At 41.0% G+C, this 20,810-nt stretch overlaps 1 protein-coding gene across 1 annotated transcript in view; it reads right to left on the minus strand.

Moving 5' to 3' along the window:
* Positions 1–12,827, minus strand: part of lingo1b (leucine rich repeat and Ig domain containing 1b) — a 59,514-nt gene extending 46,687 nt beyond the window's left edge. Inside the window, exon 1 of the mRNA XM_030130524.1 lies at positions 12,532–12,827. Within this exon, the coding sequence (XP_029986384.1) occupies positions 12,532–12,543 (12 nt within the window). The 5' untranslated portion in view covers positions 12,544–12,827. The remainder of the gene's footprint in view (positions 1–12,531) is intronic.
* Between the last annotated feature and the right edge of the window lie 7,983 nt (positions 12,828–20,810).

A 20,810-nucleotide genomic window follows, 5' to 3' on the forward strand; every position in this document is an offset into this window, starting at 1 on the left:
CTGTCGCACTCAGACAAAAGTCTGTTGGAAGTCTGGACCTGATATGTGCAAATGTTGTGACGTAACTAGTTATAGACGTAACAAATTAAGAAGGAATTAAAACGGCTCACTAGAATTTAAACGGATAGCTTTGCAGCAGCTGGAGGGTTCAAATTCAACCTGTCTGAACTATCAGGGTCCAAATACACAAAGAAATGAAGCACAGACTAAGAACAGTGGGTTGAGCTAAATATGAGCCCTTCACAGCACACACACACGACTCAGATCAGAAATGTCTGATCTCTGAACTTCGTTGGCATCGGAACCTGACACTGATCCTGGACCGGATGGGCTCCATCCCTAGTCTGTACATCTAATAATCTGAGTTTATGAAGGTTTTCTTCTACAGTTGAGGAATTATTGGTTGTGGTGGAAAATGTAACATCCATTATTTAAATGTGATAAATGTCCCATGAAACAGACTCACTTCATATTTTGTCTTTTTTAAAACTTTATCTTTATTGTTTATTTTATGTACATTACAAAACCAGACCAACACAGGGGACATTTGGGATACACTGACTACAATAAACCTTGTGACTAACAATATTCCATTCACAGTTTGGATCCAGTCGTTAGTTGTCGGTGGTTCTAACCTGCACCATTTTTGGTAATAGCCTTTTTACAGGCTGATAATAGTATTTTAAACAAATATCTATCAGTTTTTCTTACATTATTACCAATAATTCATCCAAAATGCATCACCAAACGTGTTTTAGGAATTGCATAACCCAATATCTGAACTGTTGAATATACATGATCCCAGAGTGATGCAAGTTTAGGACAAAACCAAACACATGCATGATTTACACTGACATCTGCACGTTCTGTCCAACACGGCTGTTCATGTTCTGTCCTGTTGTGTTTACAGTTCAGTCTGAGTTATTTATGCTACGTTAGATTATAGGAGATATAAAACCTAGAGTTGCAGCGGTTGTTGGCTGACCCTGCAGACTGGACCTGAACCAGTATTCCCAGTCTTCTTCCAGTGAAACACCACTCACCACAGTAACCTCACCCAGTCTGAGTACAGATGGACATGCAGTCAAGTCACTCTCAGTCCTGACTGACTTTGACAGTTTTTACTCAACTGGGAGCATTTTCTCCTCCTACAGTCACGTTACCTGACATGAGGATGCATGTGTCCTTAAAATGACTTTTATGCAGTTGAACAGCGTAAAATCTGTGCTTTAATTTTGGTCTGAGCTTTGGAACAGAGGGGTTTTCAGGCATGTATTGAAGTACATTTGAAAAGCGACCATCTTCTAGTTTGTCAGTCAATCACTACCTGAACCACATCAGATCAAACATGGCTCCAATCTAAGCTTAACCCGTCAAATGGGTCTGCGGTGACCTGGTGGGTGTTCATTAACCTGTTTTACAGTATTACCATGCAGATCACTTCTTGGTTCACTGACAAAAGACTAATGGTAATACTACAAAAGAGTCTTCCTTCTTCATTAACACCCTTTCCTCTTGTAAGTCAAGTAGGATAAGCTGGAAATTACACAAACCTTTATCCCCCGTGCTCACCATCACAGAATGTCAGATGTTTAGGAGTAGAATTAAAAAGAAAAAGGGCTGAACGCCACTCTAAAGGCAACATTACCTCAGACGAGCCTCTTAAAGCCTATCACGGACGGCACAATGGAAGGTTTTCATCGATGTTCCCACCAAATCACTGGGGTAATCACCAGCTACATGAGGCTGAAGTGCCTTGTAGAATATATTGAAACAGACAACCAGTCGATCATTATTTTCCCATTACAACTTCCTCATGAACCTTTTCACCTTTTTAACAGTCATGCTTTTCATAGAGCCCTCAAGTCAAAGTGAACGGAGTTTATTTGAAACGTGTCAAACAAAACCCAATCTACACATTTAATCTTAGCCTTATAACCCCAAACATATCATATTTGACACATGAATTTTAAAGCCCTCTACGTGATCAGTGTGATATTTTTTTTTTTAAAAACCTGATGTATACAATTAGATACATGCAATACACAGATAATCCAAAGTCACTTTAAATCAGTGGGAAAAGGACAAATGTGGTGTAGATGTTCTTCTAACTGAACTGGGTTCAGCTTTGAGATGCTTTTAAGGAACATTGTTTTGATATTTTCAGTACCTTTTAAAATAATGGTGATGTTTAATATGTATGTTCTTATCAGGTTTAAGTTTGTTTTTACTATGGACTTTCATCGTGTTTATGTATATTTTTAGTGTGGATATGGCTGTGGTTTCCATTTTGTGTAACTTCTGCTGCTGCTGTCTTGGCCAGGACACCCTGGAAAAAGAGATTTTTAATCTCAGTGATCTTTTTTTCCTGGGTAAATAAAGGGTTTAACAGTAGTAATAATAATAATAATAGTAATAATAATAATAATAATAATAATAATAATAATAATAATCCACCAGAGGGGTGGAATTCGTTCACCAGAGGCCTTTTCAGTGACACTACAAGATTATCAGGAGGCAGAACTTTGCCAATTTTGAAAAGGAATTACCAAATAGTTAGACATGTTTGTGTTATATTTATGTTTTCCTTTCTTCAAAAATAATAATATTTGAGCATTGAGACCCGGTGTATCAAATATGATACAAACTTGAAACTCATACATGGAAATTGATATTTGAAAAAAAAAATGTTTTGGTTGTTCAGAAGGACCAATAAAGGCTCCAGTTTCAAAGAACTGGAATTTTCTGTCAATGGTTTAATGGTTCAGGCTTTACAGGGTTAATCTGTAACAGTGACTCTGTGGATGTTAACCCTTTAACCCCTGATGTGTCTATGGCGCTCGTTCCGAATGTAGGATTTATTTTACATTCATTTTCTGAACCTGCTTTATCCTCACTAGGGTCACGGGGGTCTCTTGGAGCCTATCCCAGCTACATAGGGGCGAAGGCGGGGTACACCCTGGACAAGTCTCCAGTTCATCTCAGGGCTGAACATATAGAGACAAACAATCACTCTCACATTCACACCTATGGGCAATTTAGATTAATCAATTAACCTATCAGTGCATGTGTTTGGATGGTGGGAGGAAGCCGGAGTACCCGGAGAGAACCCACACAGACACGGGGAGAACATGCAAACTCCACACAGAAAGGTCCCACCCCCCGTCGACTGGTGTTGGAATCGAACCCAGGACCTTCTTGCTGTGAGGCACGAGTGCTAACCACTGCACCACCGTGTCGCCCGATTTATTTTACATATTCATAAAATTTCAACCATTTGCTCAACAGTTAAAATTTCCAAACGTGCTGATAGAATAGACAGAGCAGTGAGTGGCACCGACTCCTTCTAAAAACAGACAGTTTGGGTCTTTAAGACCATTTTCCTTGTGTTTTACCCTTCGGCTAACGTCGGGCCAAAGGGGTTTTGGAATCGTTTTGTCGTCTGTCTGTCTATCTGTTCATTCAACCAAATATTCGCATTATCTGAAGAATGCATTTAGATATCCACACCATATTTATACTGTGGATGCATCTAGGCATGGAGCAGACGAATACTGAAAATAGGTGACCTTCACCTACTTTTTCAAGGTCAAATGGTGACATGACCTTTAAATAACGTAATCTAATTCTTTTTTTTATACTATTCATTCTAATTTCATTGTCTAATTTTATTATCTGAAGAATGCATTGACATTTCTGCACCAAATTTACACAAAGACAATCTAATGTAAATTGTAGGGCAGTAAATTTCAACTGTTGTTTTTCGTGTTATGGTGCTTTTCCTTTTTGTTTTGTTTTTTTTTACTGTTTTTACTGAGTTTTGACTGTGTAACTGCTTTTTGGATTTAGAAAAAAAGAGCCCCAAAACCAAAGTACTGGGCCTAAATTCAAATATTTATTGTTGTTCAGTGTGTTCCAGTTCATGTTCAACATCCTAAATCTCTTGCTGATGTACATTCCTGTGCCTTATTCAGTAAAAACCTGCCAAACTTCAGTTCTTCTCTTTGTCTTGTTCTGTTCTTCCACCTGTTTTAACCCTAAAACAAACAGTAAAACAAACCCACTGACGAAAAGCCGCACAAGCACAAACTCACAGCAGCTTTTATGAACCTGACACAGATGCAGATTCTCAACAGTACATTTATCTGAAATAATGTCTCAGGGGTTAAAAGGTTCATAATAATAATTAGAAGACGAAGGGTATTTTTAGTGACAAGTGCTTCCAGGTATTTGGCAGTGTGTTGTGATCTCTGTGTACTTTGGTGTTTGTGGAAAATAGTGGTATTAAGATTTCAAAGGCCAACTTTAATTGCTGCCTCGGTGTTTGCGTGTTAAAAATACAACAGAACAGTGCAACAGTTCATCACACCCGTTCTTTCTAATAAAAGAAAGCTGTAGGTTTGAAATGCCAGCCAAACAAAGGTGGGGGTGGAGTGGGGGGGGGGCTCAGCTGGACAGATGCGTGAGAAAAAAAACAGCCTGTGTCAAGATCTCAACTGTGGTGGCATGAAACCCCCCCCCCCGTCCTACTCTGCCACTATCATATTTTGCATAAAGCTGTTTAAAATTAAATGAAGGCTGCTGCAAAGCTGCAGGACTGTGACCTTCTGAATACATTTGTACTACGGAAATGTGAGTATCCTGTGACACATCTGCCTCTGTCTTGTCACCTAACCAGCCAGTATAAACACAACCTCCACCACAGACACTTTCACCATTTCCTTTTCAAGGTGGCTGATGTTACCCATTCTGTGGCAGCCCCTTTATTCCACTTGGATCGTGTTGCAGAACTAACACCCTACATGTGCTCAGGCCAGTCTGCGTTTGTGCTTTCTGGGGCATCGCAGATAATGTGTTATGTGCATGGACTGCCCTGATTTGGGCTTTAAGACCCTGAATCCAAAATACACCGTAAGTGACCTTAGCTAAGACTAAAGATAGAAGCGATATTATTCACATTCCATCACTGTTACCTCCGCCAGGAGCCACTGGCATCACTCTGCTTTGTATGTGTGTGTGTTTACAAGATAACTCAAAAAGTTCTGGATGGATTTGGATGAAAATTTCAGGAAATGTTTACACTGGCACAAGGAACAAATGATTCCATTTAGTGGTGATCGGGGGGCGGGGGGGCAGATCTGCCTTGGCGGAGGTCTGTGCTCTCTGAGTGCTTTTCGTTGTTTGTTTCTGTGTTTGTTTGTTTGTTTGTTTGTTCTCATCTTTAGTGTAAAACTCTTCCACCCATCTTTCCCAGATCTTCCCCACAGATAGGCCTAGGCCCTGGGACCAACCCAGTCCATTTTGGTCCCAGTAGGACAAAGTTCAAGGTCACAGCAAGGTCACAACATCTACAGTTTTCCATCTGTCATCACTGAGACATTTTCCAAAATTCATCCAAAATTCCAAACGACTCTGATTCTCCTCCAGTTGGATCCACCTGTAGCTTAGAACAATCTCTTGTATGTGGAACTAAATTGTCCACATCCACTGTGGAATGTGGACTCTGTGGACATTTACACTGAACATTGAAAATCCCATTTCCCACACATTTAAAATTAGAACTCAAATAATATTGATGTGAATTGAATCTAATTGGACAGACACACGACTGGGACCAGATTCAACTGTTTCTGCTGTATGGAACAACCTGGAAACTGTTGGATTTAAACAGAAAGAGTGGATCCACACATGCACAGAGTTCAGGGTGTTTGGTGGAGGTTTGTGTTCTCTGAACACATGTGGCTGCTTTGCTCTAAAAGAGCAGACGTGGTCTGCATTAGAATACATGTATGTACAAATGACAGTAATGATCATTGTGTCCAACATGTGAATTGTCAGCAATGATATTCTGTTTCAACTGGGAAAAAAAACAACTTAAACTGTGCTGGAGAAAAAAAAAAAAAAAACACTTTGTTGGCTTTGATGAAACTCATTTGATCGTGCTGTGAGAAAATTGGCCATTGTTCAGGATTATGTAGAATGCTGCATCACACAATATTAGACATGTGGCAGCGTGGAACAAAGCACAGAGGAAAATAGAAATGGCAGCAGTCCTTTGATTGTGCTTTTGTGTCATGTGTATTTCTGTATTTTTTTGGAATGGAATCTAGTTTTTGCCTCGAACGTGTGATCAAATGTTTGTGACTTGACCGTCCGTGTCAGTTTCAGGGGATGGGATTCCTGGATCTTGGGGATTCTACAAATGTGAATGTTCATTACAAAGGGTCTACATCGGAATAATTGTTTTAGTGAAGTGATTACACAACAGAACTTTAATTCAGCCGCTTTGCATCATTTTGCTTTCTTTCCATTTATCTCTGGACAATGCAGTTCCAAAAACCAATGGGACAAATAAGAGTGTCCAATCTGTCCACGGTGGTTGATTCTAAGTCTACGTCTGCACAGGATCCAGTTATTTGGCAGCTTGGGCGCACATTTTGGCCGTTCTCTTGTTAGAATTATCATTTTCTTTTGTCTCTCAATCAAATGAAGGTTCTTTGTTTAACCCGGTCATGCAGAGTGGTCACTGGAGTGGACAGCTGTGGTTGTTTCAGTTCCATTCCAGCCGACACAGTGGACGCTTACGCACCATCTCATACACTGCCGTTCAGACCATTAGTGTACCTCTGCGGTTCTAGATAAACCTGATCTGCACCAACATGTGTCTGATCTGGTGGAACTGTTCCACTTTTTACATCAACTTTTAATTCAATTCAACTGAAAATTTCATTTTACCAGTCAGTAAAGTTGCACTTTGTGGTAAAGATAGTACAACAAAGTGCACATTTGTTGACCTGCAAAATTTTTACTTATTTATTTATTTATGTATTTATTATTTTAAAGTATTTAACATTAAGTGTTTCTCACCATTGATTATTATGTTTTGTTTTTTTTCTTCTGAAATTGGATCCTCTAGATTAGAACCACAAATACAATTATATTTACCATTTATATTTACTATACAATACTGTACTGTACTACATCATTCTACACAATACTACACTGTACTGTACAATACTATATGATATTATACTGTACTGTACTATACTATGCTATACTATACAATACTGTACTGTACTACTTTATACTATGCTGTACTGTACTCCACTACTATACTGTTGTGTACAATGCTGTGCTATACTATATTATGCAATACTGCACTATACTATATTATATTCTACTATACTATACAGTACTATATTATACTATCCTATTCTATACTATATTATAGTGTACTATACTATACAATACTATATTATACTACACTGCACTATATGAAACTATATTATACTGACTATACTACACTATACTGTACTGTACAACATTATACTATACTATACTATACTGTACTATAGTGTACCATACTGCACTATACTAATACTATACTATACGATACTATACAATACTGTAGTGTACTGTATTACACTACACTATACTATACTGTACTGCACTATACTACACTATACTAATACTATACTATACAATACAATACTATAGTGTACTATGCTACACTATACTGTACCATACTATACTATACTGTACTACACTATGCTGTACTACACTATACTATACTATGCTATGCTATGCTATACTATACTATACTATACTATACTACACAGTGTGTAAATGTCCAGGTCTCTATTGTGCAGTATTTCAGCATTCCCACAGTTTGTGCATTAAGTCTAAATCTATTTTGCAGTTGTTCCATTCAGCTGTTCTCCGTCTCAGTGTTACACCAACAGTTTATTTTGACAAAAAAAGTCATTTATTCAGGCAGGTTCAGAATCCAATCAGCCTTATCAAACCGTGTCCTAAGAAAGTGCCTGTGTCCACTGTATTATGAATAATATTATTTCTGGTAGAAAACAGCAGGAAAGGTGATGTTGTAAAGTGTCAGTGCCAGAACTCAGTATTCTGTCATACCATGGTGATTCTACAGCACTAAGAGTACCATGAAAACTAAACAGAGTTACATTTCTTAACTTTAAATATCATGTCAAGTGTTAGATGTTCAGAAGTGCACTGACTTTCCTCATTTTGTTCGCAGCATTTTTATATTTGTCTCAATTTATTTCAATGACCTTTACTGGAATTTAAACATAAAAATAACCAGTACGTAGGAGGTAAAATATAATAATAATAATAATAATAATAATAATAATAATAATAATAATAATAATAATAATATGATTAAAATGTGACACTCATTTGGTTTGATGGTGTGTTTGCAGTCAGTGAGTGTGTGCAGTATACATGAAGGTGAAAGGAAGAGATGCAAAGAGGATGACAGTCAACCAATGGAATTAACTTGGACATGTAAACATACACACACACACACACACACACACATTCCACTATGTTACGTCCATAACAACACACACACATCATTTCAGTTCCACACACTTAGCTCCATAACAGACAAACAGTTCACATGTCATTAACTAATGAACACACATTTACCACACTGGACAAACATGAGAAAATTACACAAAATGAAAAAAAGGAAAATCTAAAAATGTAAAGACTTCACACTAGGCTGAACATCATTTATTCCAGAATGTATGACTTTATGGTTTGATCTCAGTGGGTTTCACTGGGATTTTTTTTTTTTTTTTTCCCTTAAGGTAACAAATTATACTTTTTTTTAACTCTCATTTTAGACTTATTATGAGAAATCAGGCTGAAATTTTAAAAAATGAATATAAATTCACAACATTTTATCCAATTTGCATGAATGCAGAATAAATGATTAGGAAATCCAAATTGAAAAAGCCAAAAAATGTCCTTACTGAAGCACAGGTTTAAAAATGAAGATGTAATTCTATGTGGACTCAGGTTCTTATCAACAGAATTATGGTTTATAAGTTTGTAAATTGATGCAAAAAAGACTGTAATGCAATGCTGTATTATGCACCAAATCTTTTGATGTAACATATATTTACATCTTACATAATCCAGTACATAATTTGATTAAAATGAAGAGTGATGTAGAGCATGAATAAATCAGATTTTTTTCATTCTTCTGTCTTGCTGTATAGTCCTTATGTGCAGCCATTAGAGGTATGATTAGGTTCTGATGTTCTGTTTAGGTACATATACTGTATGTACACAGAGGCACATTTAAACCTAGTATTTCTGCAGCATTTAATACACACTGTTTCTGAAATGAAAGCATGTGTGTATCAGTGTAAACGCTGTTGTAACTGACCCACTAATTAGACTTGGATGTGAACTGAATAATCCAGCGTTCACATACCAGCTCCCACAAGACTAACCATTTATTCAGTTAAAGCTCCGTGGTCAGGGTTAAGAAAAGATTCTACTGGGCTTTAAAGCACTGGTTCCAACCTTTTCTGGCTCCTGACCCCATTTTAACATCACAAATATCTGGCAACCCCAGATGTTCAAAACAGAAACTTTTTTTTCTTTTGCTAAAATTAATTTGTTTTTGATCATGTAATAATTTGCTCTACTGTGTTGCAAATAAACGTTAATGTTAGAGGACATTTAGTCTGTATAATGTCTATTATTGTGGACATTTAGTCTGTATAATGTCTATTATTGTGGACATTTAGTCTGTATAATGTCTATTATTGTGGACATTTAGTCTATATAATGTCTATTATTGTGGACATTTAGTCTGTATAATGTCTATTATTGTGGACATTTAGTCTGTATAATGTCTATTATTGTGGACATTTAGTCTATATAATGTCTATTATTGTGGACATTTAGTCTATATAATGTCTATTATTGTGGACATTTAGTCTGTATAATGTCTCTTATTGGGGACATTTAGTCTATATAATGTCTATTATTGTGGACATTTAGTCTGTATAATGTCTATTATTGTGGACATTTAGTTTATATAATGTCTATTATTGTGGACATTTAGTCTATATAATGTCTCTTATTGTGGACATCTAGTCTATATAATGTCTCTTATTGGGGACATTTAGTCTATATAATGTCTATTATTGTGGACATTTAGTCTGTATAATGTCTATTATTGTGGACATTTAGTCTGTATAATGTCTATTATTGTGGACATTTAGTCTGTATAATGTCTATTATTGTGGACATTTAGTCTGTATAATGTCTATTATTGTGGACATTTAGTTTATATACTGTCTATTATTGTGGACATTTAGTCTATATAATGTCTATTATTGTGGACATTTAGTCTATATAATGTCTATTATTGTGGACATTTAGTCTGTATAATGTCTATTATTGTGGACATTTAGTTTATATAATGTCTCTTACTGTGGACATTTAGTCTATATAATGTCTCTTATTGTGGACATTTAGTCTGTATAATGTCTCTTATTGTGGACATTTAGTTTATATAATGTCTATTCTTGTGGACATTTAGTTTATATAATGTCTCTTATTGTGGACATTTAGTCTGTATAATGTCTATTATTGTGGACATTTAGTCTATATAATGTCTATTCTTGTGGACATTTAGTCTGTATAATGTCTATTATTGTGGACATTTAGTCTATATAATGTCTATTATTGTGGACATTTAGTTTATATAATGTCTCTTATTGTGGACATTTAGTTTATATAATGTCTCTTATTGTGGACATTTTGTTTATATAATGTCTATTCTTGTGGACAGAGGCAGTAAATCCAGGTGTAGATTACTGCACAAAGGGAAAATGGGATTTTCCTTGGTCATGTCTTTTATGTATTGTCTCTCTCAGCTTACCATATATATTTTTATTAGTAAGTTTTTATTTTTATCTATTCCTAGAAATTTCAGGCAACCCCATTTGAATCCCCCCACCCCACCCCACCCCACCCACATGGGGTCCTGACCCCAAGGTTGAAAAACACTGGTTTAAAGTATATTGGTAAATGCACTGTAAATGTTATTGGTTTTGTTTTGTTTTTTTTATGATTTGTGGTCTTTTTAATCAACAACTGGATTCTTCCTCTACAAATTAACCTTAAACATGATTAAATCGATATTTGATGACTGCTCTGATCTGATCAAACACTTCATATATAAGTGTTTGTTATATAAATAAAATTTGATTGATACACACATATGTAGAGAAATGCAGATATAATGGTATTTTTGCTGTAGTTTTCAGAAACATGTTCAACATGTGGTATTTTGGTGATGGGCTGATCATTTTTCAGATATAATCAACTATAGTCCTACAACAGCAAACTGAATTTAACATGAAAAATTCAGTCAATAGTAGAATTAAAATGCACGGCCATATAAAATGTGATTCAAACATGAACGATGATGTCCAGCACTGAAACGTAAAAATGAGCTGTGTGATGACGGTGGAATCCCACTGAGGTGCATACAGACTGGGCTACTTAAACTGGGAAAAGGAGAAGTCGATAAATGACTGACAGCATGCTGACTGTCTGAAAACAAAAAAAAAAACAGCTTTCCCAGTCATCACTCCGCTGTTCATCAGATGTAATTAGAAAGTCCTGTCATAAACACTGATGGCTCATTTCAGTCCACTGAAAGGCTGTGGAGTACTTTGGAGAGACGCATGAAGAAAAAGCATCGTTCCAATGAGCCATCCAGCATGGTTCCAGGGTGTCAGTGAAAGGCTTTGTGTGGGTTAACCAGCGCTGACATGAACCTTCAGATCCTTCAGTCGCTCAGAATGTGACGGACGTTTGCAGACGCTGTCACTGCACCGACACAAACCCAAAGCCAGGCACACCGCAGCCATGACGAGGAAGAGGCAAATATACCAGCGCTCCATATATTTAAAGTATGACTGCATTAATAACCACAAAGTGCCCCCCCCACACCCCCCCATCCCCCACACCCACCGTCCCTCCCTCTCCATCAGCACCATCCATCTCCTAACCTGTAGCAAATCAAACACCTGCATTTGGACTCCCTTATCTCCACCTGGAAACTGCCTAGTGCAAAAAAAAACCAAACCCAAAAAATAGAACATCAGAAAAATAACAAAGGCAGCGACAGAGGCCGAACCAGTGTGAGTGTGGACAGATGAGTTTAGTGGCATTTGAAGGAGTATGAACGTTAATGAGGGCAGATCAGGAGGAAACAACAGCTCACCAAACAGGGACTCACACCTTCAGCTGTCACACACAAAAACACACAAGACAGGATCCCAGTGTGTGTGTGTGTGCATGCACCGCTGCACACACACACACACTGAGATTTATACCCTGCTTTTTATATGTGATGACAAAGCTTCAGTCAGACAATGCATGAATTCTATGTTTGTGTGTGTGTGTGAAGTCCTTTCCAAAAGCAGCCCATGAGCAGCACAGAACAAAATGAAACCCATGTGGATGACAAAGCACAAATGTGATCAGCAGCTCCTGTTCATGGATCCTTCTCCTCCTTCCCTTCTCTCACACAGCCCATCTGATGGTTGACATGGATGTGCTCCCTGCTGCTCTGCTGGCCCCACCACTGCACCACCATAAATCTGCCCCCCTGCCCGGCCGCTCAGAGCCCCCCCCCCCCCACACACACACACACACACACACACACACACACTGGGTACTCACCAGGACTGTCATGCAGAGAATTCTAATGCACGCAGCTCCATGTTGCCAAGGAAATTCAAAATGCCTCCGACAGCATGGAGACGGGCACGCAGGACACAGCTGAGGCCGGATTCAAACGGCAGAAGGCGGCAGGGGGTGTACGGACGGCGCGGACTATCCGTTGTGTGAGGGGCATCGGAGAAAAGCCGCGGTCCGCTCCAGATGCGCCAAACCCGGCAGCAGTGACAGGCGCACATGCAAACACAGGCGGCGGCGGAGGCGCGCACACGCTCACATACATGCTGCACCTCACACAGACGGAGGGAGAGGGAGGGAGGGGCCACGGATGGAGGTGGAGGGAGGAGCTGCAGTGAACGGCGAGGAGGGGAGGAAGGGGGATGGGGAGGGGAGGATGGGGGCTGGGGGGTGCTGGGGGGGAGGCAGAAGCGTAAGGAAGGTGGACGGAGAAAAGAAACAGGAAAAGCATGTGTGATCCCACTGCTGTTGGATACACTGTACTGATGCACTTCACATGGGGGGGGGCAGGGATGGGCACAAAAAAGGATCCCATTACAAATGACTGATACTGACTTAGGAATGTAACGATTACCAGTATAACGATAAACTGCAGTAAAATCACAGACAGTATTACTGTTTAAATTCTAATTCTCATGATAACTGTGTTTGATTACCGCACTTTTAGGGGAAAAAACCCACTGTACAGATCTGCTTTAATGTCACATATATGAGTAGAGTTTGAATTTATTACAGTTTTAATTTAATATACCTAATATTTGAACCAATATTCACTTTTAAAGTCTGTGAAAAGGTTCGTTAAACATCTGTGTGGTATTTATGTAATAAATTATATACATTTTTCAAATCAGATTTTATATATTTTTTTTGTGTTTTTATAGCAGGTTAAAGTGGAAAAAATAATAGACAGATGATACAGATGAAGTTGTGCTGAAAAAACAGATCCAAACATGGGTATAGTAAACATTTGTTCCTATAGTATATAAAGGCCAAATCAGAAGGACTGAAAAACAGACAGAATAGACTCAGACCACTAAGGGTTAATATTGGAATGTTTCTGACACAGAAGGGACACTGGGACTGGTATTGTATTTTATTTTATTTTTCAAATCCAACTTGGTTAAATTCTTTCAGTGTGTGTATCAGTACTTTCTGAACATTTTGAGCACAATTTCAACAATACTGTGATAATAGTGAGAACTGTGATAATTTTAGTCCCAATAACTGATCTGAAATGTCCTCTGGTTCCATGCATGTACTGACTATGAAACAGTTTAAGAACAGACACTAAATGACCTGAAAACTCCAGAAGCCTGAGAACAAAGGAAACGTCAGGAACACTTGATTTCAAAGCACAATGAGCCAAATATTGTCGTTTAAACTCACTGTGGTGCATGAACCCAGGATTTAGACCTGACCAGACCCAAACAGGCCTCTAACTCACAGCCCCATGGTTTACCGACTGGACCAGCTGTGTCCTCTGGTTCCTGTCAGCAGTGTCAGCTCCAGTCTGAGTGAACATTAAAACGATTATCGATGAAAACCCAAAGATAGGAGCGCAAAGATGGGACTGTTTTTCAGTGGATAAAGGTCATGTGGTCTGATGAGAGCAGACTGACCCTGCTCCAGGACAGAATGAAGTCGTTACCCGTCATACCTAGTGCCTCCAGTCCAGGCCTATGGGGGCAGTGATTACCCATCATACCCAGTGCCTCCAGTCCAGGCCTCTGGGGGGCAGTGATTACCCATCATACCCAGTGCCTCCAGTCCAGGCCTCTGGGGGCAGTGTTCTGATCTCAGGTTGGTTCAGTTGGTCACATCTGGGTTCAGTAACAGTATGTGTCCAGACAATGACAGAACTAACTGTTTGGACGTTCTCAGCCTGTCAGAAGGATCATGTGATCAAAGCTAAAGGTCAGATTTAAATCGGACACTGGGGCATACATGGTAGTTTTGTCCAGCCTGTGTTGAACTCATACAATAATACTGTTTTTCTCTGACCACAGCTGACCCTCTGCCAGTGAATGCAGGTCCATGTACCAACACAAACCCTGCCCTCCACTGGTACTTTCCATTCTCCTCTTGTTCTGCTGTATCCTGGACGTTTGGACCTGCATCCAATCAATAGCAGCGCTGTGGTGTGTGTGTGTGTGTGTGTGTGTGTGTGTGTGTGTGTGTGTGTGTGTGTGTGGGTCAGAACTGAACCACTGTGGCTGATGGTGTTCTAGTCTGGAACTACACAACTAACACTGGGGTGCAGCTGTGTGGACTGCACAAAACACACACACACAACCACACACACACACACGCACACACACATACAAACACACACACACACACACGCACACACACATACAAACACACACACACACACACACACATACAAACACAAACATACACACATACAAATATACACAAACACATACAAACACACACAAACATACAAACACACACACACACACACACACAAACATACACAAACACATACAAACATACACAAACACACACAAACACATACAAACACACACACACACACAAACATACACAAACACATACAAACACACACACACAAAAACACACACACACATACAAACAAACACACAAACACATACAAACACACACACAAACATACACATACGAACACACACACACACAAACACATACAAACATACACACACACACACACACACAAACACACCCCCTCAGTCACTGGTGTTCAGAACTAACCCTATAGAACCAGTAGGTGGTCTTTCTAGAACTAACCCTATAGAACCAGTAGGTGGTCTTTATAGAACTAACCCTATAGAACCAGTAGGTGGTCTTTATAGAACTAACCCTATAGAACCAGTGGGTGGTCTTTACAGAACTAACCCTGTAGAACCAGTGGGTGGTCTTTCCAGAACTAACCCTGTAGAACCAGTGGGTGGTCTTTATAGAACTAACCCTGTAGAACCAGTAGGTGGTCTTTACAGAACTAACCCTATAGAACCAGTGGGTGGTCTTTACAGAACTAACCCTATAGAACCAGTAGGTGGTCTTTACAGAACTAACCCTATAGAACCAGTGGGTGGTCTTTACAGAACTAACCCTATAGAACCAGTGGGTGGTCTTTACAGAACTAACCCTATAGAACCAGTGGGTGGTCTTTCCAGAACTAACCCTATAGAACCAGTGGGTGGTCTTTCCAGAACTAACCCTGTAGAACCAGTGGGTGGTCTTTACAGAACTAACCCTATAGAACCAGTAGGTGGTCTTTACAGAACTAACCCTGTAGAACCAGTAGGTGGTCTTTACAGAACTAACCCTATAGAACCAGTGGGTGGTCTTTACAGAACTAACCCTATAGAACCAGTGGGTGGTCTTTCCAGAACTAACCCTATAGAACCAGTGGGTGGTCTTTCCAGAACTAACCCTGTAGAACCAGTGGGTGGTCTTTCCAGAACTAACCCTGTAGAACCAGTGGGTGGTCTTTCCAGAACTAACCCTATAGAACCAGTAGGTGGTCTTTCCAGAACTAACCCTATAGAACCAGTAGGTGGTCTTTCCAGAACTAACCCTATAGAACCAGTGGGTGGTCTTTCCAGAACTAACCCTGTAGAACCAGTGGGTGGTCTTTCCAGAACTAACCCTGTAGAACCAGTGGGTGGTCTTTCCAGAACTAACCCTATAGAACCAGTGGGTGGTCTTTCCAGAACTAACCCTGTAGAACCAGTGGGTGGTCTTTCCAGAACTAACCCTATAGAACCAGTGGGTGGTCTTTCCAGAACTAACCCTATAGAACCAGTGGGTGGTCTTTCCAGAACTAACCCTGTAGAACCAGTGGGTGGTCTTTATAGAACTAACCCTGTAGAACCAGTGGGTGGTCTTTCCAGAACTAACCCTGTAGAACCAGTGGGTGGTCTTTCCAGAACTAACCCTGTAGAACCAGTGGGTGGTCTTTACAGAACTAACCCTATAGAACCAGTGGGTGGTCTTTCCAGAACTAACCCTGTAGAACCAGTGGGTGGTCTTTATAGAACTAACCCTATAGAACCAGTAGGTGGTCTTTACAGAACTAACCCTATAGAACCAGTAGGTGGTCTTTACAGAACTAACCCTATAGAACCAGTGGGTGGTCTTTCCAGAACTAACCCTATAGAACCAGTGGGTGGTCTTTCCAGAACTAACCCTGTAGAACCAGTGGGTGGTCTTTATAGAACTAACCCTGTAGAACCAGTGGGTGGTCTTTCCAGAACTAACCCTGTAGAACCAGTGGGTGGTCTTTATAGAACTAACCCTGTAGAACCAGTGGGTGGTCTTTCCAGAACTAACCCTGTAGAACCAGTGGGTGGTCTTTATAGAACTAACCCTGTAGAACCAGTGGGTGGTCTTTCCAGAACTAACCCTATAGAACCAGTGGGTGGTCTTTATAGAACTAACCCTGTAGAACCAGTGGGTGGTCTTTACAGAACTAACCCTATAGAACCAGTGGGTGGTCTTTACAGAACTAACCCTGTAGAACCAGTGGGTGGTCTTTACAGAACTAACCCTATAGAACCAGTGGGTGGTCTTTACAGAACTAACCCTATAGAACCAGTGGGTGGTCTTTACAGAACTAACCCTGTAGAACCAGTGGGTGGTCTTTACAGAACTAACCCTATAGAACCAGTGGGTGGTCTTTACAGAACTAACCCTATAGAACCAGTGGGTGGTCTTTACAGAACTAACCCTGTAGAACCAGTGGGTGGTCTTTACAGAACTAACCCTGTAGAACCAGTGGGTGGTCTTTCCAGAACTAACCCTGTAGAACCAGTGGGTGGTCTTTATAGAACTAACCCTGTAGAACCAGTGGGTGGTCTTTCCAGAACTAACCCTGTAGAACCAGTGGGTGGTCTTTCCAGAACTAACCCTGTAGAACCAGTGGGTGGTCTTTCCAGAACTAACCCTATAGAACCAGTGGGTGGTCTTTCCAGAACTAACCCTGTAGAACCAGTGGGTGGTCTTTATAGAACTAACCCTATAGAACCAGTAGGTGGTCTTTACAGAACTAACCCTATAGAACCAGTGGGTGGTCTTTCCAGAACTAACCCTATAGAACCAGTGGGTGGTCTTTCCAGAACTAACCCTGTAGAACCAGTGGGTGGTCTTTATAGAACTAACCCTGTAGAACCAGTGGGTGGTCTTTCCAGAACTAACCCTGTAGAACCAGTGGGTGGTCTTTATAGAACTAACCCTGTAGAACCAGTGGGTGGTCTTTCCAGAACTAACCCTGTAGAACCAGTGGGTGGTCTTTATAGAACTAACCCTGTAGAACCAGTGGGTGGTCTTTACAGAACTAACCCTATAGAACCAGTGGGTGGTCTTTCCAGAACTAACCCTGTAGAACCAGTGGGTGGTCTTTCCAGAACTAACCCTATAGAACCAGTGGGTGGTCTTTCCAGAACTAACCCTGTAGAACCAGTGGGTGGTCTTTATAGAACTAACCCTGTAGAACCAGTGGGTGGTCTTTATAGAACTAACCCTGTAGAACCAGTGGGTGGTCTTTCCAGAACTAACCCTGTAGAACCAGTGGGTGGTCTTTCCAGAACTAACCCTGTAGAACCAGTGGGTGGTCTTTACAGAACTAACCCTATAGAACCAGTGGGTGGTCTTTCCAGAACTAACCCTGTAGAACCAGTAGGTGGTCTTTATAGAACTAACCCTATAGAACCAGTAGGTGGTCTTTACAGAACTAACCCTATAGAACCAGTGGGTGGTCTTTCCAGAACTAACCCTGTAGAACCAGTAGGTGGTCTTCATAGAACTAACCCTGTAGAACCAGTGGGTGGTCTTTACAGAACTAACCCTATAGAACCAGTAGGTGGTCTTTACAGAACTAACCCTATAGAACCAGTAGGTGGTCTTTACAGAACTAACCCTATAGAACCAGTGGGTGGTCTTTCCAGAACTAACCCTGTAGAACCAGTAGGTGGTCTTTCCAGAACTAACCCTGTAGAACCAGTGGGTGGTCTTTCCAGAACTAACCCTATAGAACCAGTAGGTGGTCTTTCCAGAACTAACCCTATAGAACCAGTGGGTGGTCTTTCCAGAACTAACCCTGTAGAACCAGTAGGTGGTCTTTCCAGAACTAACCCTATAGAACCAGTGGGTGGTCTTTCCAGAACTAACCCTATAGAACCAGTGGGTGGTCTTTCCAGAACTAACCCTGTAGAACCAGTAGGTGGTCTTTATAGAACTAACCCTATAGAACCAGTAGGTGGTCTTTACAGAACTAACCCTGTAGAACCAGTGGGTGGTCTTTCTAGAACTAACCCTATAGAACCAGTAGGTGGTCTTTCCAGAACTAACCCTATAGAACCAGTGGGTGGTCTTTCCAGAACTAACCCTATAGAACCAGTGGGTGGTCTTTACAGAACTAACCCTATAGAACCAGTGGGTGGTCTTTACAGAACTAACCCTGTAGAACCAGTGGGTGGTCTTTCCAGAACTAACCCTATAGAACCAGTGGGTGGTCTTTACAGAACTAACCCTATAGAACCAGTAGGTGGTCTTTCCAGAACTAACCCTATAGAACCAGTAGGTGGTCTTTACAGAACTAACCCTGTAGAACCAGTGGGTGGTCTTTCCAGAACTAACCCTGTAGAACCACTGGGTGGTCTTTCCAGAACTAACCCTGTAGAACCAGTGGGTGGTCTTTCCAGAACTAACCCTATAGAACCAGTGGGTGGTCTTTCCAGAACTAACCCTGTTGAACCAGTGGGTGGTCTTTCCAGAACTAACCCTATAGAACCAGTGGGTGGTCTTTCCAGAACTAACCCTATAGAACCAGTGGGTGGTCTTTCCAGAACTAACCCTATAGAACCAGTGGGTGGTCTTTCCAGAACTAACCCTGTAGAACCAGTGGTAACCCTAACCCAACTGGAGCAGTTTTCTGCCTGTTCCTCAGTGTTTAGAGCAGGGGTCTACCCTGGTCCTGCAGAGCCACTGTCCTGCATGTTTTAGATGTTTCCCTCCTCCAGCACACCTGATGGTCTTCATCATTCTTCTGCACAGCTGGATGACCGGCTGACCATTTGAATCAGGTGTGTTGGAAGAGGGATACATCTATGAGGGGCCACTGAAAGGTTCTGAGCCTAGCATGGAAAGGATTCAGATAAGAAGACCACATCTGGTCCATGACATCTGTCACATCTGAACCCTATCCACTCCATTTCTGGGTCAGATCAGTCTTTTCCCTGTTTTCCCTGAACGCTCTGGATCCAGTGTTTCCTGAAAAATGGACAAACTGGAGTTTGGGGCTGATTAGTGACGATGGATGAGACTGAGGTCCAGCACTGTGAGCCTGAGACCAAGGAGCAGTCCAGACTATGGAAACATCCCAACCCCTAACCCTAACCCTGTTCCTAACCCTAACCCCTAACCCTAACCCTGTTCCTAACCCTAACCCTGTTCCTAACCCTAACCCTGTCCTAACCCTGTCCCTAACCCTAACCCTGTTCCTAACCCTAACCCCTAACCCTAACCCTGTTCCTAACCCTAACCCTGTCCTAACCCTGTCCCTAACCCTAACCCTAACCCTGTTCCTAACCCTAACGCTAACCCTAACCCCTAACCCTAACCCTGTTCCTAACCCTAACCCTGTTCCTAACCCTAACCCTGTTCCTAACCCTAACCCTAACCCTGTTCCTAACCCTAACCCTGTTCCTAACCCTAACCCTGTTCCTAACCCTGTTCCAAACCCTAACCCTGTTCTTAACCCTGTTCCAAACCCTAACCCTGTTCCTAACCCTAAATCTGTTCCTAACCCTAACCCTGTTCCCAACCCTAACCCTGTTCCTAACCCTAACCCTGTTCCTAACCCTAACCCTGTTCTTAACCCTGTTCCAAACCCTAACCCTGTTCCTAACCCTAACTCTGTTCCTAACCCTGTTCCAAACCCTAACCCTGTTCCTAACCCTAACCCTGTTCCTAACCCTAACCCTAACCCTGTTCCTAACCCTAACCCTGTTCTTAACCCTAACCCTGTTCTTAACCCTAACCCTGTCCTAACCCTGTTCCTAACCCTAACCCTGTTCTTAACCCTAACCCTGTCCTAACCCTGTTCCTAACCCTAACCCTGTTCTTAACCCTAACCCTGTCCTAACCCTGTTCCTAACCCTAACCCTGTTCTTAACCCTAACCCTAACCCTGTCCTAACCCTGTTCCTAACCCTAACCCTGTTCCTAACCCTAACCCTGTTCTTAACCCTAACCCTGTCCTAACCCTGTTCCTAACCCTAACCCTGT

This window comes from Sphaeramia orbicularis, chromosome 3, assembly GCF_902148855.1.
Source record: "Sphaeramia orbicularis chromosome 3, fSphaOr1.1, whole genome shotgun sequence".
Lineage (NCBI taxonomy): Eukaryota > Metazoa > Chordata > Actinopteri > Kurtiformes > Apogonidae > Sphaeramia > Sphaeramia orbicularis.